The 19,372-nt window shown below is 35.5% G+C and overlaps 1 protein-coding gene across 25 annotated transcripts in view; it reads right to left on the bottom strand.

The window, feature by feature from the left end:
* The window catches only part of plcb4a (phospholipase C, beta 4a), a 628,445-nt gene that overhangs the window by 206,870 nt on the left and 402,203 nt on the right, over window positions 1-19,372 (bottom strand). For all 25 annotated transcript variants that reach the window (XM_069932452.1, XM_069932447.1, XM_069932454.1 and 22 more), the window contains 2 exons: window positions 13,307-13,407; window positions 9,289-9,346 (listed from right to left, as the gene is read on the bottom strand). In XM_069932452.1, coding sequence (XP_069788553.1) covers window positions 9,289-9,346; window positions 13,307-13,407 — 159 coding nt within the window. The remainder of the gene's footprint in view (window positions 1-9,288; window positions 9,347-13,306; window positions 13,408-19,372) is intronic.

Genomic DNA, 19,372 nt, shown 5'->3' with positions numbered 1-19,372 from the left:
CCATCGGCATCATTTCACTTTCATCCACATTAACCTTATATCCTGAAACTAATCCATATTCTGTTAATCCTTCATTTAATTTATTCAATGAAATTTCAGGTTTAGTCAAATATACTACAACATCATCTGCAAAAAGACCAACTTTATGAACCATGTCCCCTATCTCAAACCCTGTAATTTCCTCATCCCTTTGAATTACTTCAGCTAACTGTTCTGTTGCCAATACAAATAAGAATGATGAAAATGGTAAACCTGCGAAAAAGACCTTCCTAATCTAATCAGTCTGACGTTTGACCATTTACTATTACTTTCGCTTTTGGTTCATTATCCAATGCTTTTATTTGTCTTATAAATGTCTCAGGAAATCCAAACTTATATAATACATTAAATAGAAAGTTCCATTGTAATCTAACAAACACTTTTACTGCATCTAAAGTCATTGCCATTGCTGGAACTTTCCTATTTTGAGTCATATTTATCAAATTTAAAAATCTCACTATATTATCTACTGCCATTTTTTTGTAATAAACCCAATATGGTCCACATTCATCAATTTTGGTGAACCAAATGATTAGCCCAGAATTTGGATGTAATTTTATAATCTACATTTAACAAAAAATGGTCTATATGAAGCTGTTTGTAATGGATCTTTACCATTATCAATGTCATCATAAAGGATTCTGGTACATCTTTTACTTCTCTTATTTGATAATAGTATCTCTTTAAAAATTGGTACCTAAATTCCTTATAAAATTCTACTGGAAAACCATCTTCTCCTGGTGCTTTATTATTTTGCAATGTTTTCAGAACCTCATATATCTCAGCTTCTGTAAATGAATTAGATAATTCTTTCCTCTCCTCTTCACACAAATTTGGTAATTGAATTTGTTGCAAATATTGCTCTAGTTTAATTTCAACTTGTTTTAACTCAGACTTGTATAACTTCTCATAAAATTCTCTAAAATTTTCATTTATTTCCTTTGACATAAACCATCTGACCATTCTTGTATTTCATTGCTACTGTAGTCCTAGATATCTGTTCTTTCTTTAACTTCCATGCCAACACCTTATGAGCTCTTTCTCCCAGTTCATAATATCTTTGTTTAGTTAGCAAAATGTCTCTTTCAACTCTATATATTTGTATCATATTAAGCTTGACCTTTTCTCTTTCCATTAATGTCTTTCTTTCCTTATTTGGACTAATTTGTATTGTTTTCTCTAAATCAGTAATTTCCTTTTCTAATTGATCTACTTCCTTTAAAGAATCTTTATTAATTTTACCATATAACTAATAATTTGTCCTCTTAAATATGCCTTTAAAGCATCCTATATAACAAATTTATTCTTTACTGAGTATTTATTATTTTCCATTAAAAAACTTAATTTGTTTTCTTATGAAAATCCTTCCTTTTCATCAATTTAATATCCACCTAGATCCACTAATTTTATCTTCCTCGGATACTATTGACAATAACAAAGGGGAATGGTCCGAGATAGTGCATGCCAAATGTTCCACCTGTTGTACTCTAGATTGAACTTGAGCCATCAATAAAAACATGTCAATTCGTGAATATGTCTTATGTCAAAAAGAATAAAATCAATAATCTCTTTCATTCATATGCATTTTTCTCCAAATCTATCAATCCCATATCTACCATTAATTCTTTTACTTCTTTAGACACCTTACCATCTCCTACATATTTTTATGATCTATCCATTTTTGAATTTAACATCAAATTAAAATCTCCTCCCATCAAAATTGTGCTTGATAGTTTCATAAAAACATCTTGCATAAATTTACTATCATCTACATGAGGAGCATAATAATTCAACAAGGTCCAATTTAATGAGTATATTTGACATTCTACCATAACATACCGTCCTGCTACGTCCTTTTCTACATTTAACATTTTTACCGGTAGATTTTTCTTTATCAATGTTGCAACTCCTCGCATCTTTGAATTAAATGAGGCTGTCACTATGTTACCCACCCAATTTCTTTGTAATTTATCTAATTCCTTCTCCACTAAATGCGTTTCTTGTAAAAAAGCTATATCTATATTCTTTTTTCATAAATACCAATTATTTTACTTTTTATTTGATTTTGTATCCCATTAACATTAAAACACAAACTTAATCTCCCCAATAATTTTCAATCAATTTAACCCCCAACTCATCCAGCCTTTATCCTCCAAATCCCCTTTTAATATAACAATGGCATTATACTTTATTATATCTATTATACCAATAGAAAAGTTAAGAAACAAGAAACGATAGAATACCTCAAAAAATACACATGCAAAAAACACACCCTTTTTATCACCCTTATTTATAGGAGTGGTAGTCCAGCCTACACCCACATACATGATACAGTGTCAACCAGCAAACATTTCATTTGCCCCTCCCCCCAAAAGCTTATACTGATCAGCCTTTACATATATCATCAGTTACTTAACTACCTATTAATATTATCTTAACACCCTCCCCTTATAATTAAAGAAAAGTCAAATAAACATATAATCTTCCAGTTTTACCATCAAACCAAATGGTATATTTCTTCACCCCTTACTGCCCATTTTAGCACGTTATCCTTTACTTCCCTTATTATCAGGCAAAGATTCAGCAAAGGTTTGGGCTTCATTCTTCATGCTTATCATCAAGAAAAATTTTCAATACAGCAGGTTATCTCAAAATGAATGCATATCCCTTCTTCCACAAAACATTTTTAATGACATTAAATTCCTCTCTTTTTTTCAACAGTTCAAAACTTATATCCAGGTAAAAGAAGATCTTGTTTCCATTGTAAATCAATGGGGCTTGTCTTCCCTTCACTTGCTTTGCTGCTAATTCCAACACTTTCTCTCTTGCCTCATAGCGAAGGAAATTAACCAATGGATGAGGGTTTTGACCTCCTTGTGGTTTTAGTCTTTAAACTCTATGTGCTCTTTCAATGTCAGTATCTCCTTTAAATTCTTCCATTCCCAGTACTTGTGGTATCCAACTTTGTAAAAATTTCTTCATATCCTGACCTTCATCACTTTCTCTTAGCCCCACAATCTTGATGTTATTTCTTCTTCTGTAATTTTTCAAAGTGTCCATCTTCTGGCTAAAATGATCCTTCATTATTTTTGATTCTACTTGCAATTTTTTCACCTGGTCGTTTAGTTGCTGAATTTCCAATTCATTTCCTTTTATTCTTTTTTCCATTGCTTCTAATTTTTTATCCATTTGCTTTACGGTATTCTGCACCTGACCAGTCACATCTCTGGTTTCTGTCACTTTATCAGATATGACTTCAAGAGACTGTTGCAGTGATTCTTCCAGAGACTGTTGAAGATTACCCAGATACATTTTGACCTCCGAAGCCAATAATAAAGTTTCTTTACCAACCTCTCTAAATCCTTGTTCTGTGTCTGATTCAACTTCTACCTCTATTAGCTCTTCACTTGGTTCTCTCCCAGAGCTGTCGGCTTCAGGATATTTTTTTAAAAAGTGTCTCAGTTTTTTTTCCTTCTCTGTGCATGCACAACTCCTCAAGGTCTCTCCAATTCCCTGGCGTTCACTGTCGAGGACCAACCTGCAAACAGCTCCAGGCTCCTTCTTTGAGGTAGGACTTACTTCTTTCTTGTCCTTTTCTTTTTCCAGTTCCAGCATTGTAACAAGTTTTTCCTTCTTTGGTGGCATCCTGTTCTTTTCTCCAATTCTTCCAATGGTTTCTTTTACTGCCCTTTTAAACTTTTCTATATTTTTTGGGCTCTTTTTTAAAAATGTTTTCAGGGAGAGTAGGGATTGTTACTAACTCCAGATTATTCCATGACATGCCCCTTATTCATCTTGACAGGATAGCTAATTATAAGATTTTGTAAACTTTTCAAATCAATGGATAACATTGTTATATATTTACAATAAATAAATTATTTTCATATTGAGGATCCCTATCATCCATTGCACAGTATTTTTGACCTATGACCATCAGGAAGGAGGTACAGAAGCATCAAAATCAGGACTGCCACACTGGGCAATCAATTCTTCCGGCAGGCTGTGAGATTGATGAATGGTATCCTGTCACCTTGAGTCTATTTTATCTTGAGTAAATTATTCCAAAATATTTATGCATATTTATTTATACAGTATATATAATATTTTTATGACTATATGTGATTATTATGTGAGGTGCACCTTGGTCTGGAGAAATTCTACTTGGAGGCTGAAACATGATAAGAAATAAATGATCCACCAGGGACAAGTCATAATAGTCACGTCTCTGGCACAGAATCTGGAACTTCTGTTCAGAAAGGAAGAGGGAGAAGAGGAGAATGATAGTAATTGTCGATTCGCTAATAAGGTGAACAGATAGAAGGTTCTGTGAACAAGATTGAGATTCCTGGATGGTATGCAGCCTCCCAGATGCCAGGGGCAGGGATGACTCTGATCAAGTCCACAACATTCCGAACAGGACGGTGAGCATCCAGATGTCATAGTCCACTTTGGTATCAATGACATAGATAGGAGTAGGGATGAGGTCCTGAAGAGGGACTATAGAAAGTTAGGAAAGAAGCTGAAAAGCAGGACCTAACGGGTAGTTATCTCAGTATTGCTGCCTGTGCCATATGCCTGTGAGGGTATGAATAGGAAACTGTGGGAGCTGAATGTATGGTTGAAGAGTTGGAGCAGTGGGTTCAGATTTGTGGATCATTGGGATCTCTTCTGGGGAAGGTATGGCCTGTACAAAAAGGACGGACTACTCCTGAAGTGGAGAGGGATCAATATCCCGGTGGGAAGATTTGCTAGAACTGCTGGGAAGGATTTAAACTATTTCGGAAGTGGGATGGGAACCAGAATATGAATAGGACAGAAGGTGAAAAGCATGATGCAATCTGTTATGAGGTTGTGAGGAAGGACAGGTGGGGGAGGAAGCACAAATGTAGTTAGAGAGTTTGAAACGTGTCTATTTCAATGCAAGGAGTTTTAGGAATAAAGGAGATGAGCTTAGAGCATGGATCAGTATGTTGAACTGCAATGTTGTGGCTGTTACAGAGACTTGGCTGGCAAAAGGACAGAACTGGCTGATGCAGGTACGGGGTTTAGGTGTTTTAAAAGGAACAGAATGGGAGGTAAGGGGGGTGGGGTAGCATGGATAGTATCATGGCTGTAGAAAGGGAGGATGCTGCAGATGGAGTGTCTCCTGAATTGGCGTGGAGGCTGAAACATTAGGACCATATAAGAGACTCTTAGACAGGCACATGGATGAAAGAAAAATAGAGGGTTATGAGATAGGAAGGGTTTAGTATATTTTTTGGTGAGAATATAAAAGGTCGGCACAACATTGAGGGCCAAAGGGCCTGTTCGTTAATAATAATGTTCCACGTTCTGTATTGGTTTTGTTATTACTTTGAAATTTACGTTATTTCTTTTCCAGCTATTCCTTTTGGTTCAAAGCTTCTCATTATATTTCATAATATATACCTCGAACCAAAGAAGATGAGGGAGAAGAAGACAAAATTGGATGGGAAAAGTACAATTATGAAAGTAAGTTATCAACAAATATAAAACAAAATGATGTAATGGGCAGGGTACAATGAGAGGAGTGACACCAATATTAGACCACTATTTTATTTCAGTATTTAGCAGAGAATCTTATCAGGAATACATGGCATTGGAAGGCGCAATGCAAAATGACAGAGCATGGGTGGCAGCTATGGACTCACAGCTCTAGCAACCTGGGTTCCACCCTGACCTCTAGTGCTCTGTGCCGAGTATGTTCCGACATTGTGGGACTTCTCTGGTTTCCGCTGATACACCAAAGATGGGTACATTAATCAGCCACAATCCATTGCTCTCCATATTTGGTAAATCTTCAGGGAGTGAGGGGTGGGAGGGGAGGATGGGAAATAATTGGAATGTTGGATAAATGAATTTGAATGACTGAAGGATAAGTGTCAATGAGTATTTCATGCAAGGCATGAACTTGGTGGGCTGAATTGACCATAACTTTACAAATCTATTAAAATTTAAAAAATGTAATGTAATATACAAGATAATAAAACAGGAATATAAAACTTTATAGTCTGAATGGATTACATTCTAATCAAGGCAGAGCAGAAGCACAAGTCTGCACATTTAATAATTTCTAGAGTAGTGGTTCCCTTTCAAAGTACAAAGCTTCAGAGAGGGAAGTGTATGAGCTGCAAAGTTTACAGGAGTGTCTTTAATAATAGAGAGGATGTTCATAAAAATTAAAATAAACACAAATATGCCAATGCACTCATATACTTAGCATGCTAGCTGAACCCCAGGTGAGCATTAATTCCTTAAAACAGAATGGTCTATCCTATCATTAGGCTTGTGGAGAAGTGGGGTGCCTATTTACTGACTGTGAACAAGTGAAGCTTTCATTTGAAAAGTTTGGGAACCGCTGCCTCTGGCAGTGTCAGAGGATTGAAAGGGAAGATAGATCTTGGGTCAGTTCAACACAAGTGGTCGGACAATCACTGGGATTCTAACTCATGGAAAAAACACAAAATATAAAAGTTAAAAGAAATAATGAATACTCAGCATGCATTACAAAAAGAAGAATTTGTGTTTGGCCAACCTCAAATGAATTATTTGAAGAAATATTGGGCAGGGCCAATACAAACAATATAAAATATTGATCTTCCCCAAGTTCTATGATAAGGAACTAAACTATAATCTAACAGCTGGCATCAGAGTGCATAGAGCCCAAGTACAATTAAGAAAATTAATTCCTAGTAAACTGGAAAGATACAAGATATATCGAGTCCTACAACAAATGGTGTTTGGGCTATTAATAATTTGGGTTTGCAAGCAAAACTAATTTCACAATTTGTGTATGTTGATAAATTGGAAGTAAACAGTTATGACTAAAACAGGATGGTGATAAAAGTAGATATGAATTTAACATTGACAAATTGAAATGTCAGGAAAACTGATGTCATGTATTAATTGGAAAGTAGGAATCTAAATATAAAAAGCACTGAAGTACAATACACAAATCATGAAAAGTGAAATTCAGTCAATAAAGCTGTTACAAAAGCATGCAAGGCCATGTTTAAGAAAAATAGAGTTCATTTTTTAAGACATACAGTACGGTAACAGGCCATTTCGGCCCATGAGTCCATGCTGCCCAATTTATACCCCATTAACCTACACCCATGGTGTGTTTTGAAGAGTGGGAGGAAACCAGAACCCCCGTAGAAAACCCATGCAGACATGGGGAGAACATACAAACTCCTTACAGACTGTGAGGGATTCAAAGCTGAGTCCGTTCCTGATCGCTGGCACTGTGAAGGGAGAGCTCTTACAAAGAGTGGAGGGGGAGTTCAAAAAGAGTATTTGCAAGTTAGATTCTAGAACGGTGAGATTATATAATTCAGAAAAGAATACACTACCAAAGTTAATTTTCTCTTGAAAAGAGAATGCTAAAAACAAGTTTATAGATGCATTTAAAATTATGAATGGTTTTGATAGAATGCACGTAAACTCCATTTTCATGAGAGTGTAAAACTAGATGTCATAAATATAAGGAGCCATGAAGAAGTCAAAAGGAGATTTCTGAAACTAATCAGGGTGCAGAACTTTCTGGTGGAAGAAATGTAAAAACAATTTGTTTCCTTCTGAGAGGGAGAAAAGAAATAAGACAGTTTTGCTGATGGAGTTAGATGAGTAAAATAATAGTAGCTTTGAGACCAGCATAAACTCTGGCAATGACGATTCCATATTTTCTGTTCCATTTGGCTCTATTATCTTCACACTAACGTCTAGGTGTTTCCCCTTCAAATGCATGAACATATCATGGTGGTGGTGAGGGGTGGTAGGGTAGGGTATCACTTATCTTCACACTAATGTCGTGGTGTTTCCCCTTCAAATGCATGAACATATCATGGTGGTGGTGAGGGGTGGTAGGGTGGAGTATCTCCTGTGAAGCACATAATGTACGAGACAAAATGCAGTATGTAAGCATAAACAGAACTGTGACTGTCCTTTGCACTGTCCTGAGTCACATTCATTGTAGCTATCAGTCATTTAATTTCAACTTTCCATGTTTTGTGGCTTGGTCCTTGAGATTAATTTTTATTTTTATGATACAATAGAGTAAAAGGCTCTTCCGGCTCATGAAACCCATGTTGCCCAATTAACCTGCCAACCTCGTGTGTTTTTGGAGGGTGAGAGGAAACCCATGTAGATCATGCAAATGCAGGGCAAATATAGAAAGGAAAATTGTGGACATTTCAATAGACAGTGATTTAGTAAATATGCACCATGGATATTCCCAATCTAAAAGAAAGGAACATTGTCATTAAAAAAAACCCACAAATGTATTTTATTTACTTACAAATCCTAACTTCTGAAACCTTCATGTTAATTAACACCCTCGTATGGACACAATGTCACACAAAGTCAAATGAACCTTCCACAAAATAAATACCTCAAGCTCCGTGAAATATTTGAGTAACACAAGGTGTGAATAATTATTTGTCTGTACACATAACTCAGTACAGTACACAATGCAATCCCAAACAACTTTTCGAGGGTAGCCAGCTTTTTTAGACATGTGAACAAAACACTGATACAGAAACTCTTAATGGTGGGTTGGATCTAACCATGTCATTATGAAGTGGGATTGTAACACCTGCCAAATTTCTTTAAATTATTATTTTCTCTGGAAGAAGAGATATATGACTAGTAGTAACTGTGGAATCTCTGAGCAAAGAGGCAACTGGGGGGAACTCCACGCAGATGTATGCAATATTCAGATTTGAATACTGCTGGCAGAATTAAGATTCTTCTCATTCTGAAGCTTAGGGAAAGGCAGCAACTCATGGACAAAATACCTCTAATGTTCAAGAAAAGATCTGTTCAAAAATGCATTCAATAATTCTTATGCAAATATCCCACATCATAGTGTCAGGGCTGCAGAATTAAGATTATATATTATTTTTTATTAACAACCTCGCTAAAAACAACACACACAAAGGTAACCCAAGAAGGAATAATTGAAAGATTATCAATGCACAAAAAGACAGACATTTCCAACAACCACGGTACCCACTGAATATGTTTAAAGCAGCATGCAATATTTGCAGAGCCAAAGCAAATTTTGTAATGCATGAAATGGTGTTTCATTTTGTGCACCATTATTGCTAACAAGAAATAGTGGCGCAAACAAATGATGGCACAATCCATGCATTACAAGCATCAGGAAGCCAGGAATAAAGCAAACTACTGCAAGCAGATGCACGATACAGTTAATGAATGAAAGAAGCTTACTTCATTCAGAAAGCTGACTAATTGGTCTACAGTTAAGTAATCAGATTTGTCTCCATTGCTGAAAAGGAATTCAGTAGAAATGTAAATTGTTTGCACATTTTTGCAAAATTAATTTTTCAAAACAAAAATCTGAGAATACTGAAACCTCTTTGCTGTTTCAAATAGTATCCTTGAAACCTAATTGAATACTAGAGAGGTTCAGAATCACATCACAATTCACCAACTGCAGTACACTCTGAAAATCATTATAAATCATTATTAATGTTTAGCCTTGGTAGATACTGTCCAAATGAAAAATTAAATGAGATAAACTGCAAATATAAACAATCACCAAACTATTTATTTTATGCACCCAACCTTTGGAGATGTCCTAACACAAGCAAGTGTGGAATAATGGATTTCTTTTATTGCAGAAGGATACCTCTCAGGCTACTTCAATATTTTAATTCTTTCAATCAAAATATCTGCTCACAGTTACTGGACTTCAATTTCATGAAACAAGAAATTCAAAATGATAATAGAAAGAAACTGAACTGACGTTATATTGTCATTTCTTAATACCAAAAACATGTGACTGTCAAAGAAAGTATTTATTCTAGTTGAAAAAGCCTAATAAAGACACTGCCACCCAATCCAATTTTGTCCCTCTCTTACAATTCCTTTTCCTTGTGTGACTCATTCCCATGTCCTCAGACTCGTGAACTGCTATATAATGGAGAGAGAAACCATGAATAATAAAAAGCAGGTGCTAATCTACAGGGCCCCATTAATTTGGTTTTATGTATGTGATAAACGGACAGATATGGTAATACATCTGACACAAGTAACAAAATAAAATTAGGTAATTTTATCATCTGGAAAAAAGAGAAAAAAAACTATTTTGTAGTTTCAAAGGTCAGTGTAAGACTTTTAGTCAAAGAATTATTGTAAGGGAAGAAAGGTGAGAATAGACCATAAAATTATTTGAAGTGATCTACCATAAATTAAGGAAACAGAAAATGCTAAAAATACAGCAGCAAAGAGAAAGAATTAAGGCATTCAAGCATTTCATCTGAATAATGAAAGAACTTGCCTGAACCTTTTCCTCTAACTCCTTTTTCCCACCTAACCCCCATCTGATAATGTGTTCAGTTTGGACAATTTTTTGAACTTAATGCTGATTACATTCAATAACTGATAATATACTTAGAATAATGATTACACTTGGTATAATGATTGATAATACATTCAATGATATATAATGCACATATCTGATAATACACTCAGTTTCAAAGATGTTTTGAACTCTACCCTGATTACATTCAATGATTCATAATACACTCAATGATTGATAATAATAATTGATAACACACACACATCTCTGTTTGGACAATGCATTGAACTCAACTGCTAAACTTAACCCTGAGTATACTCAGTGAATGACCTTCTATGGAAGGTATTCTCAAATATTAACAACCAATTGAATGATGTTCCACCACCACCTTTAATGGCCAATCCCTTATCATAGAACTTAGATGAGTACAGCACAATACAAGCTCTCCGACCCACAATGTTGTGCTGACCTATGACCTAATCCTTTCCTACCTCATATAGAACATAACTTCCTATTTTTCTTAGATACCTGTGTCTATCTAAGACTTTTAAATGCCCCTATTTTGTACCAACTTCCATCACCAACCCCAGCAATGCATTCACCATTCTCTGTGTCAAATAAAATGATCTCTGACATCTCCCCTAAACTTTTCTCTACTCATCTTAAACAGATGTCCTCTGGTATTTGCTATTGTCGCCCCAGGAGAAAGGTGCTGCCTGTCCATGCTATTGATGGTCTTATAATCTTATATGGCTCTACAAGTTATATCTCATCCTCTGTTGCTCCAAAAAAGAGCCCCACCTTGGTCAATTTTGCAGCATAAGACAAGATCTTTGCATAATACACACACTTCTCACCAGTTCCATTCAGGCCCTTTCCATCACCTGTTTTTCTGTTTTCTGTACTTATTAGAACTCATAAATTTCATTGTATTTGCTGTCATTTCCACCCTGATTTCACTTTTGCATCACTTTCCATTCCTTTCTGACTTCTCCATCTCCAATGGAACATTATTCATTGCTAACCCACTCTCCCATTACTTCACTTGTTCCTACCCAGCTCCCTGCGAGGTCTTCATTCCACTTTCCCATTTTCTCCGGCATCATCTAAACCATTCTGATGATGAGACTTTCCACACTGATCACAGCTTGACAGGACTCTCAAAGGCATCAGCTCTATTTTTATTCTCACCTCCTCTTTGCTTCCATTCAGGAGGAGACAAATTTCCCCTTGTCCTCGCTGACCATTCTCCCCATCCAATAGATCATTCTCAGTTATTTCCGCCACTTTAAATATAACTCCACCACCTGCCATCTGTGTCTTCTTCTCAGCTGACCTGGTTTGCACATCCATCCACTTGCACCTCCCTTCTCATAATTTTTTCTTAGCCAACCCTTTTGTCTCTTGCCCTCTCATCATTAATGACCCAAAATATCTGAAAAAGTGGAAAACTTCTTCCAACTTAGCGTACTGCATTTTGTTCTCAGCAGCTGGTCTCCTCTTTAACTGAGAAATGAAAAACAGATGAAGAAGTCCCTTTGCAGAACACCTCCAGTCAGTCTGTATGGTTACCTCCTGAGTGTCCATCTTCCTGTCTCTGATCTTCTTTCTTTGGGTTCCTAACTTGCTCCAAAGAAGACCAACACAAGCTTAAGGATTCCATTCAAACACATTGCTCCCCTTGGGAGGTAATTCAACATCTTTAATCAGCCATTCATGATGGAAATCACTAGTTGGATGCAAGATCATCCATCTCCAAAATTATCACAGTTCAACTCCTTCCACAGAGAGCCTCAAAATATTGAGAACTTCTAGCATTCTCTTTGTTTTTAAATTTCAGACTCTTAATAACTGCTGTTTCCTGCATTTCAAAGGTACAGCAATTTTTTGGATACCAGACACTGAAAATGAACACCTGTCAATAGCTAATGACACTATGTACCCAGAGAAGCCAGCTAATGTTAGAGGCAGAAGGAAACTATGTAGAGGAGTAACAATGAAGTAACTTCCAAAGGACTAGCATTGGAAGTCAAGTCAAAAAGAAATTCCCTCATCACCAATAAATCAGAGTTGAAAATTTGAGTAGGTGGGACTGCCTATCAAGATCGGACCCCTTTTCCATTTGATTACCCTATCTCTCCATTCTGAATATATACTTTTCCAATTAAAGGGCCCATCCCCATTCATTCACCAGTTTACATTTACTTTTCAGTACTCAGGGAACCTACAGCAAAGTACACCCAAAGGTATTGCAAGTGTTAACCTAACATGCAAGTTAGATATAAAAGGCTGTTAGTTCAGCTGATGCAAAAAGATTCCGGGTACTCTCTGCACTACTCAAATTAATGTAAAGTTTTATGATTATTTGTTATGCTTTCAATTAGACTCTCACTTTATTTATAACAAATGCAGTTACAACAGAGAATAATTGGATTAATAATGTTAAGTACTATTTATATTTTAATGAAAACAGCATAGATTAGTTAAATGTTAGGAACCAAATACTGCACCCTGGCACTAAAAGCAATGGGAACAAATTTGTCCTTAGTTGTTGCTGCTCAATGTCTGCATTGGAATTGAACATGCAGACATGGATGCAGCAGGCAGATGACATGCTCACATGCATTCTGCACCTTTTCCTGAAGAACTTTTCTCTCCAATTTCTTCAGTATTCCCATAAATGCTGCTCTGTATTTCTACTGCATTAATGTATTGTTTCCGACATACAAGAGACTGCAGATGTTGGAATCTGGAGCAATTAAATCAATCTGCTCGAGGAACTCCATGAGAGAAAAAGAATGGTCACCGTCTTCATCAAGATCATTCTTTTTCTCCCACTGTTGTTTGACCCACTAAGTTCTACCAGCAGACTACTCCTTCAGTTAATTAATAATTACTGCCGATTCCTCTTAATTCAAAACTTACAGTTTCTTGAACAGCTCTTCAATGTCAGTGCGAGGACAAATTTTTTGAGTTAGTGCATAAAACTTATCAAAGGTGAAAACAGCAGGTTCGATTTCATCATTCTGTAAGAAAGAGAACGTTATTAATATATGATTAAAGATTAATTAATCTCATAAGTTGATTCGTAACATGGTTATGCAAAAACAATATTACACTGACATCTTGCAAAAATCAAACAGTGCAGCATGGTACAGGCCTTACGGCCCACAATGTTGTGCAGACCTATATAAATTTTTTATTTTTATATCAATTATATAATAAATACAGAATCATGGTTTGATTAAAACTGTCCATATCATTACTGAGAGATCGAGATACTCTCTAGATTCATTTGCAAAAGACTACAATGCAGATACAACAAATCATTAGTTAAACTAACAGAACATTTTTGTTTATTGATGGGACAATTGAATACAGAGATAGGGAGGCAATTCATCAGTTATAAAGAGCACCGGTCTGAAGTTCTAAGTAGAATATTGGGCACCTTATTTAAGGAAGGAGATGAGTGTATTGGAAGTAGTACAGAAAAGATTTATTGGACTAATTATCTCATTATTGGAAGCTAGGCTTGTAGATCGAGAAGAGACTTAACCAAAACATAAGATCCTGAGGAGTCTTGATTGGGTGAATGTAGGGAAGATATTTCTTCTTTTGGGAGATAAAGGATCCAATCATTTAAGGCAGAGATAAGATCTTTTTTTCTCTCTTTTCAGCCGCTTTCAGGTGGCCAAAATACCCTGAAGAAAAGCCGCATCTTCTACCTGAATGTAGCTGTTGGGTGGCCACCTGAAAGCGCAAAACCCGGCCCCGAGGAGTACTCACCCAACCCTCCTTAAGGAGGTATAAACTCCGCATCCGAGCAGTCCCCAAGGAACCTGAAAGCAGCCACTAAAAGTGGCTGCTAGGGGGCGGGCAGATGTTAATCAACCGGCGACCCAACATCCCGCACCTGACAGCCCCCCCCCGCTGCCTGTCAGGCCTCCTCCCCGCGCCTGACAGCCCTCCCTCCCTGCACTATGACAGTCCCCCCTCCCCACTGCCCCTGCACACCGGCGCGAGCCACCCCTACCCTGAAGTTCCACGCTTGCCGCCCCAACCCCGAAGTCCTGCACCGACCACCCCTGCCCTGACGTCCCGCGTTGGCTGCCCCTGCCCTGACGTCCTGCATTGGCTGCCCCAGCCCTGACAGCAGGAGGGACTACAGCCACAGTTGACTGGAGCCGGCATTCACTCTGAGGCACCTCTCCCCGCTGCGGACCTTTCAGGTGCCAGAACAGCGCCTTTAGCATTGCCACCTGAATGTCGCTTTGCACACCCCTGCAGTTGGCTCTGGAGCCGCATTCTCCCAATTATTCCACCTGAAAGCAGCTTTAGAGACTGATGAGCCTTTAAATACTTTTTTCTCAAATTATGTTGAAAACCAAGGTCCAGTGTTTTAAGGTAGAGGTCAAAAGATTAATGATAAGGGAAAGATTGAAAGGTTATTGGGAGTAGGTGAGAATGTGCATTCTTTTGTCTTTGCTCACACTCTCTACCAGTTGACATTTACTAATTAACCCGTTAACCTACTTTCTAGCCAATTCCCATGGATTTACTCTATCAGAGACATCTTCCTCCTAAAATTATCCAACAGTAGTAAGAAAAAATAGTATTCAGAAATAGCATATTTCTTTTTCATTCTTTGAAATGAAATAAAATATCCTGCTTCATAATAATCTTCTACCAGTTTAATTCCTTTCTGTTCCCACAACTTCAGAAGTTGATTATTAAGTGTAAAAGGAAAATGCTTATTTTGAAACAAAGGAGTTTGAGCCAAAATTTTACCTTGCGTACTTATAATTTCATTTTTTTATTCCATAATTCCATTAAATGTTTCAACACATTCAAATTATAATTATTTAGTAACTGTAAATAGAAATCTATAAATAAACTGATCCATCCTCTTCTTGCCAATCTGAAGTAATTCAATATTAGCCCATATCAAAGGTTTATCCACTTCAAACATCCTATTAATAAATTTCAACTGTGCTGATTCATAATAAATCTGAAAATTAAGAAGTTGCAAACCTCCCAATGCATACTTCCAAGTTAATTTCTGTAATGACACCCTGACCATTTTATCAGTCCACAAAAACCTTCCCACCAAAGCATTCAGATATTTAATAATTTTTTGAGGAATCTTGCAAGGAATATATTGAAAAAGATATTTAATTTGAGGAAAGATATTCATTTTAATACAATTAACATGTCCTTTTAATGTTATAGGTAAATCTTTCCACCGATTCTAATCATATTTAATTTTAGACAATAAAGATAGATAATTCAATTCATTATAATTACTATCTATCATAATACCTAAATACTTAATCTGATCTGACCACTTAAATGTAACAATGGGCCTACAAATCATATAATCAATTTCAGCTAAAAGCATAATTTCACTCTTTTTCAGTTAATTTTATATCCTGATACTTCACCATACTGCTCCAATCTATCATGAAGACTCCCCAAAGATTTCAAAGGTTGTGTTAAATATATCAAAATGTCATCTGCAAACAAATTTATTTTATATTCATCAGCTTTCACCTTAATACCTTAAATTTTACTATCTTGTCTAATCATCTGAGCCAAAGGTTCAATAACCAATGTAAATGGCGCTCGTGTCAAAGTACAGTCTTGCCTAGTCAATCTAGATAACATAAAAGGTCACAACTCTAGCAGTAGGATTTTTATATAAAGCCTTTATACAACCAATAAAAAAGGCCCAAAATTAAATTTCTCCAAAACTTAAAAAAAAAACTCCATTCCACTCTATCAAAGGCCTTCTCTGCATCAAGAGAAATTACCAATGATTGCTCCTGAGAAATTTTAATTAAAGATATCAACTTTACAATATTATCTGCTGAATACTGATATTTAATAAAATCCACTTGATCTACATGAATTAAATCTGGTAAATATTTAGCTAATCTATTAGCCAGAACCTTGGCAACAATTTTATAATCTACATTCAATAAAGAAATAGGTCTACAAGATCCTGCTTTTAATGGGTCCCGATCCTTCTTAAAAATAACTGTAATAATTGCTTTAGAAATGGAATCCGGAAAGGAACCAATCTCTGTCGCCTGTTTCAATACATTCTTCAATAAAGGGATTAATAAATCCTGAAATTCTTTATAAAATTCAGAAGTAAAACCATAATCTCCTAGAGACTTCCCACCAGGCATAGATCAAAGTGTTTCCATCACTTCTTTAACAGTAAAAGAAGCATCTAGATCCTTAATATCAAATAAGGTAAGACTAAATCAGACAAAAAAATTATCAATTTTAGCTTCATCTTCAAATACTTCAGAAGTATACATTTTCTCATAAAATGTACGAAACTCATCATTAATTTGCTGAACTTTAGATTGAATCATGTCTAATAGCATTTATTGTTCTTGAAGCTTGCTCCGTTTTTAACTGCCAATCTAAAACTTTATGAGCTCTCTCACCCAACTCATAATATTGCTGTTTAGTTCTCTGTAATAATTTCTCAAACTTATGTGTTTGCAATGAATTATACCATGATTTCATATTAACTAAGCGTGCTTTCTTAACTTCCGTAGAATTTCATCGTAAATCATTTACCAAAATCTCTTTCTCCTTCTCCAATTTACTAATCTCAGCCATATGTTGTTTCTTAATTTTAGAGGTATAACTAATTAATTGCCCCCGTAAATAAGTATTCAAAGCATCCCATAGAATAAATTTACTATCGACTTCACCTATATTTATTTTAAAAAAAGCTGTATTTGATCCTTTATAAATTTACTAAATTCAGGATTTTTTAACAATAAAGAATTAAATCTCCATCAATAAACATTCTCCACTCTCCGAACCTGTACACGTAATTAATAACAAAGAATGATCACTTTAATATTCAGCCTTCGAACATGACCCTGTAATTGTGCTGATATTAAAAATAAATCTATTCTAGAATAAGAATCATGACAGAATGAATAAAATAAGAAATCTTTCTCCTTAGGATTTAGCTTTTTCCATATAGCTACCAAATTCATATCTTTCACTAACACCATTAATTGTTTAGCCATTTAAGTTCTAATTATCAATTTTGGAGATTTATCTAATAATGGATCTAAGGAACAATTAATATCGCCCCCTACCATAATTTTATCATATGCCTGACTTAAATTAAAAAAGGAGTCCACCATAAATTTTTCATCAGCTATATTAGGAATGTAAACATTCATTGAAGTCCAAGATTCAGAGAAGATTTTACAATGAACCATCAAAAGCCTACCAGCTGACTCAAAAGCATTATTGTTGGATAATTTTGGGCATATGTTATGGCTACCTAGGCAATGTAAATTTTTAATTTTACTTACTGATGGTGGTAAGAAAGGATTTATATTTGAGATATATGCTTTATTGCAGAATAAAATGCTTAAGCCCGATGTTTATAAATCTAAATTAAAATAGAAAAAGATTTGTACATATCTATCTCTCAGAATGATTGGATGAACTTATGTGAGGATAGTATGACTAAAATTGTAAATGTAAGGTATAGATTGGTTCATTATAACTTTCTTCATCAGTTATACTTAACTCTGGAGAAATTAATGAAATATAAGTTTATCTCCTGATTTTTTTCAGATGTCATAAGAAAGTTGGTTCTTTTTTACATTCTACATGGTTATGTGAGACGGTGAAACCTTTTTGGGGTAAACTTAAGGAACTTTTAGAAGCGATTTTTAAATTGATAATTTCACTTGACCCTTTGGTATTTTTATTGGGTTATATTAAGAAATTGAGTTTAGAGTTAAAAATTAAATACATTTCAAATTGCTTCTTTGAGATTGGCTCTAGCTGTGGCTAGAAAATATTTGGCAATTCCTTTGAAAAATGAGACTAATTTGAGTATTCAGTGATGGCATTTGGAAATGAGATCTTGTATTCCATTGGAAAAGATAACATATAATTTACATAATAATTATTCTTTTTTTGATAAAATCTGGAGCCTGTATTTGGAATATATGGGGTTGAATTATTAATCATTTTCCCATGCACTGATGGTGTGCTCCGAATCATGGAAAATAATTGAAGGTGTTTCGTTATCTGATCTCCTCCTCTTTCTTTCCTCTTTTTCTTTCCTTTCTTTTCTTTTGGGGTAGTTTAGATGGGGGTTGGGTGGAGTGGGGGTATAAGGGGTAAAAATATCATGTATTGTGTTCTATTTGTATCTTCACTGTATGATTTATCATGATTAATAAATAAAATTTCAAAAAAAAAGAGACATCTTCATCCCCCACCCTTGCTGAAACTTAACAAACTTCTCTTGTCTCCCTCCCAGTTTAATGATGGGGCTTCAAACTGAAACATAAACCGTTTCCCTTCTCACAGACTGCCAGACTTGCTGAGTACTTCTAAGTGGAAATTTGGAGTTGAAAATACACTCAGCCAGGATTTTATTACAGGGATAAGTTAATTGGCCATATTCCAAAATGCATATGAAATTGGAGCAAGAGGGGCCAAATGGCCTCCTTACCTAGTGTTTGTGGATATTTACAATTAACCTACTAACACATCTATTTGGAAAGTGGAAGGAAAGAAGAGAACTCAAGGGAAATCTGTGCAGTCACAGGAAAGCATGATTTATTTCCAAAAATATAATTTATTTACAATACAAGAAATAAAACTGTTCAAGACTTTTAGAGTCAATAATATTGATACATACTCATCATTGTATATTTCACATTCTTCTCTTAATACTCTGTTACTACCACTATGGAACCTTGCATTTTTTATTGAATAATTCACAGTACAACAATCACGTTCATCAAGTATATTCACATTTCTTCTGCTGAGTCTGGTTTTATCCCCCCTTCCCCACAACAGTAAGCAACAAAAAAAAAACACATCAACCATTTAAATAAAGAAACTTAGCTTACATGAAAAGGCAAAAATGCTTATTTAACATAAACAAAACAAGATACCACTGACCGAGGACAAATAACAAATGAAAAA

This window comes from Narcine bancroftii, chromosome 4 (genome assembly GCF_036971445.1).
Source record: "Narcine bancroftii isolate sNarBan1 chromosome 4, sNarBan1.hap1, whole genome shotgun sequence".
In the NCBI taxonomy this organism is placed as follows: Eukaryota; Metazoa; Chordata; class Chondrichthyes; order Torpediniformes; family Narcinidae; genus Narcine; species Narcine bancroftii.
The sequence above is the reverse complement of the archived record's forward strand: the minus strand, read 5'-3'. Positions and strand labels throughout refer to the sequence as shown.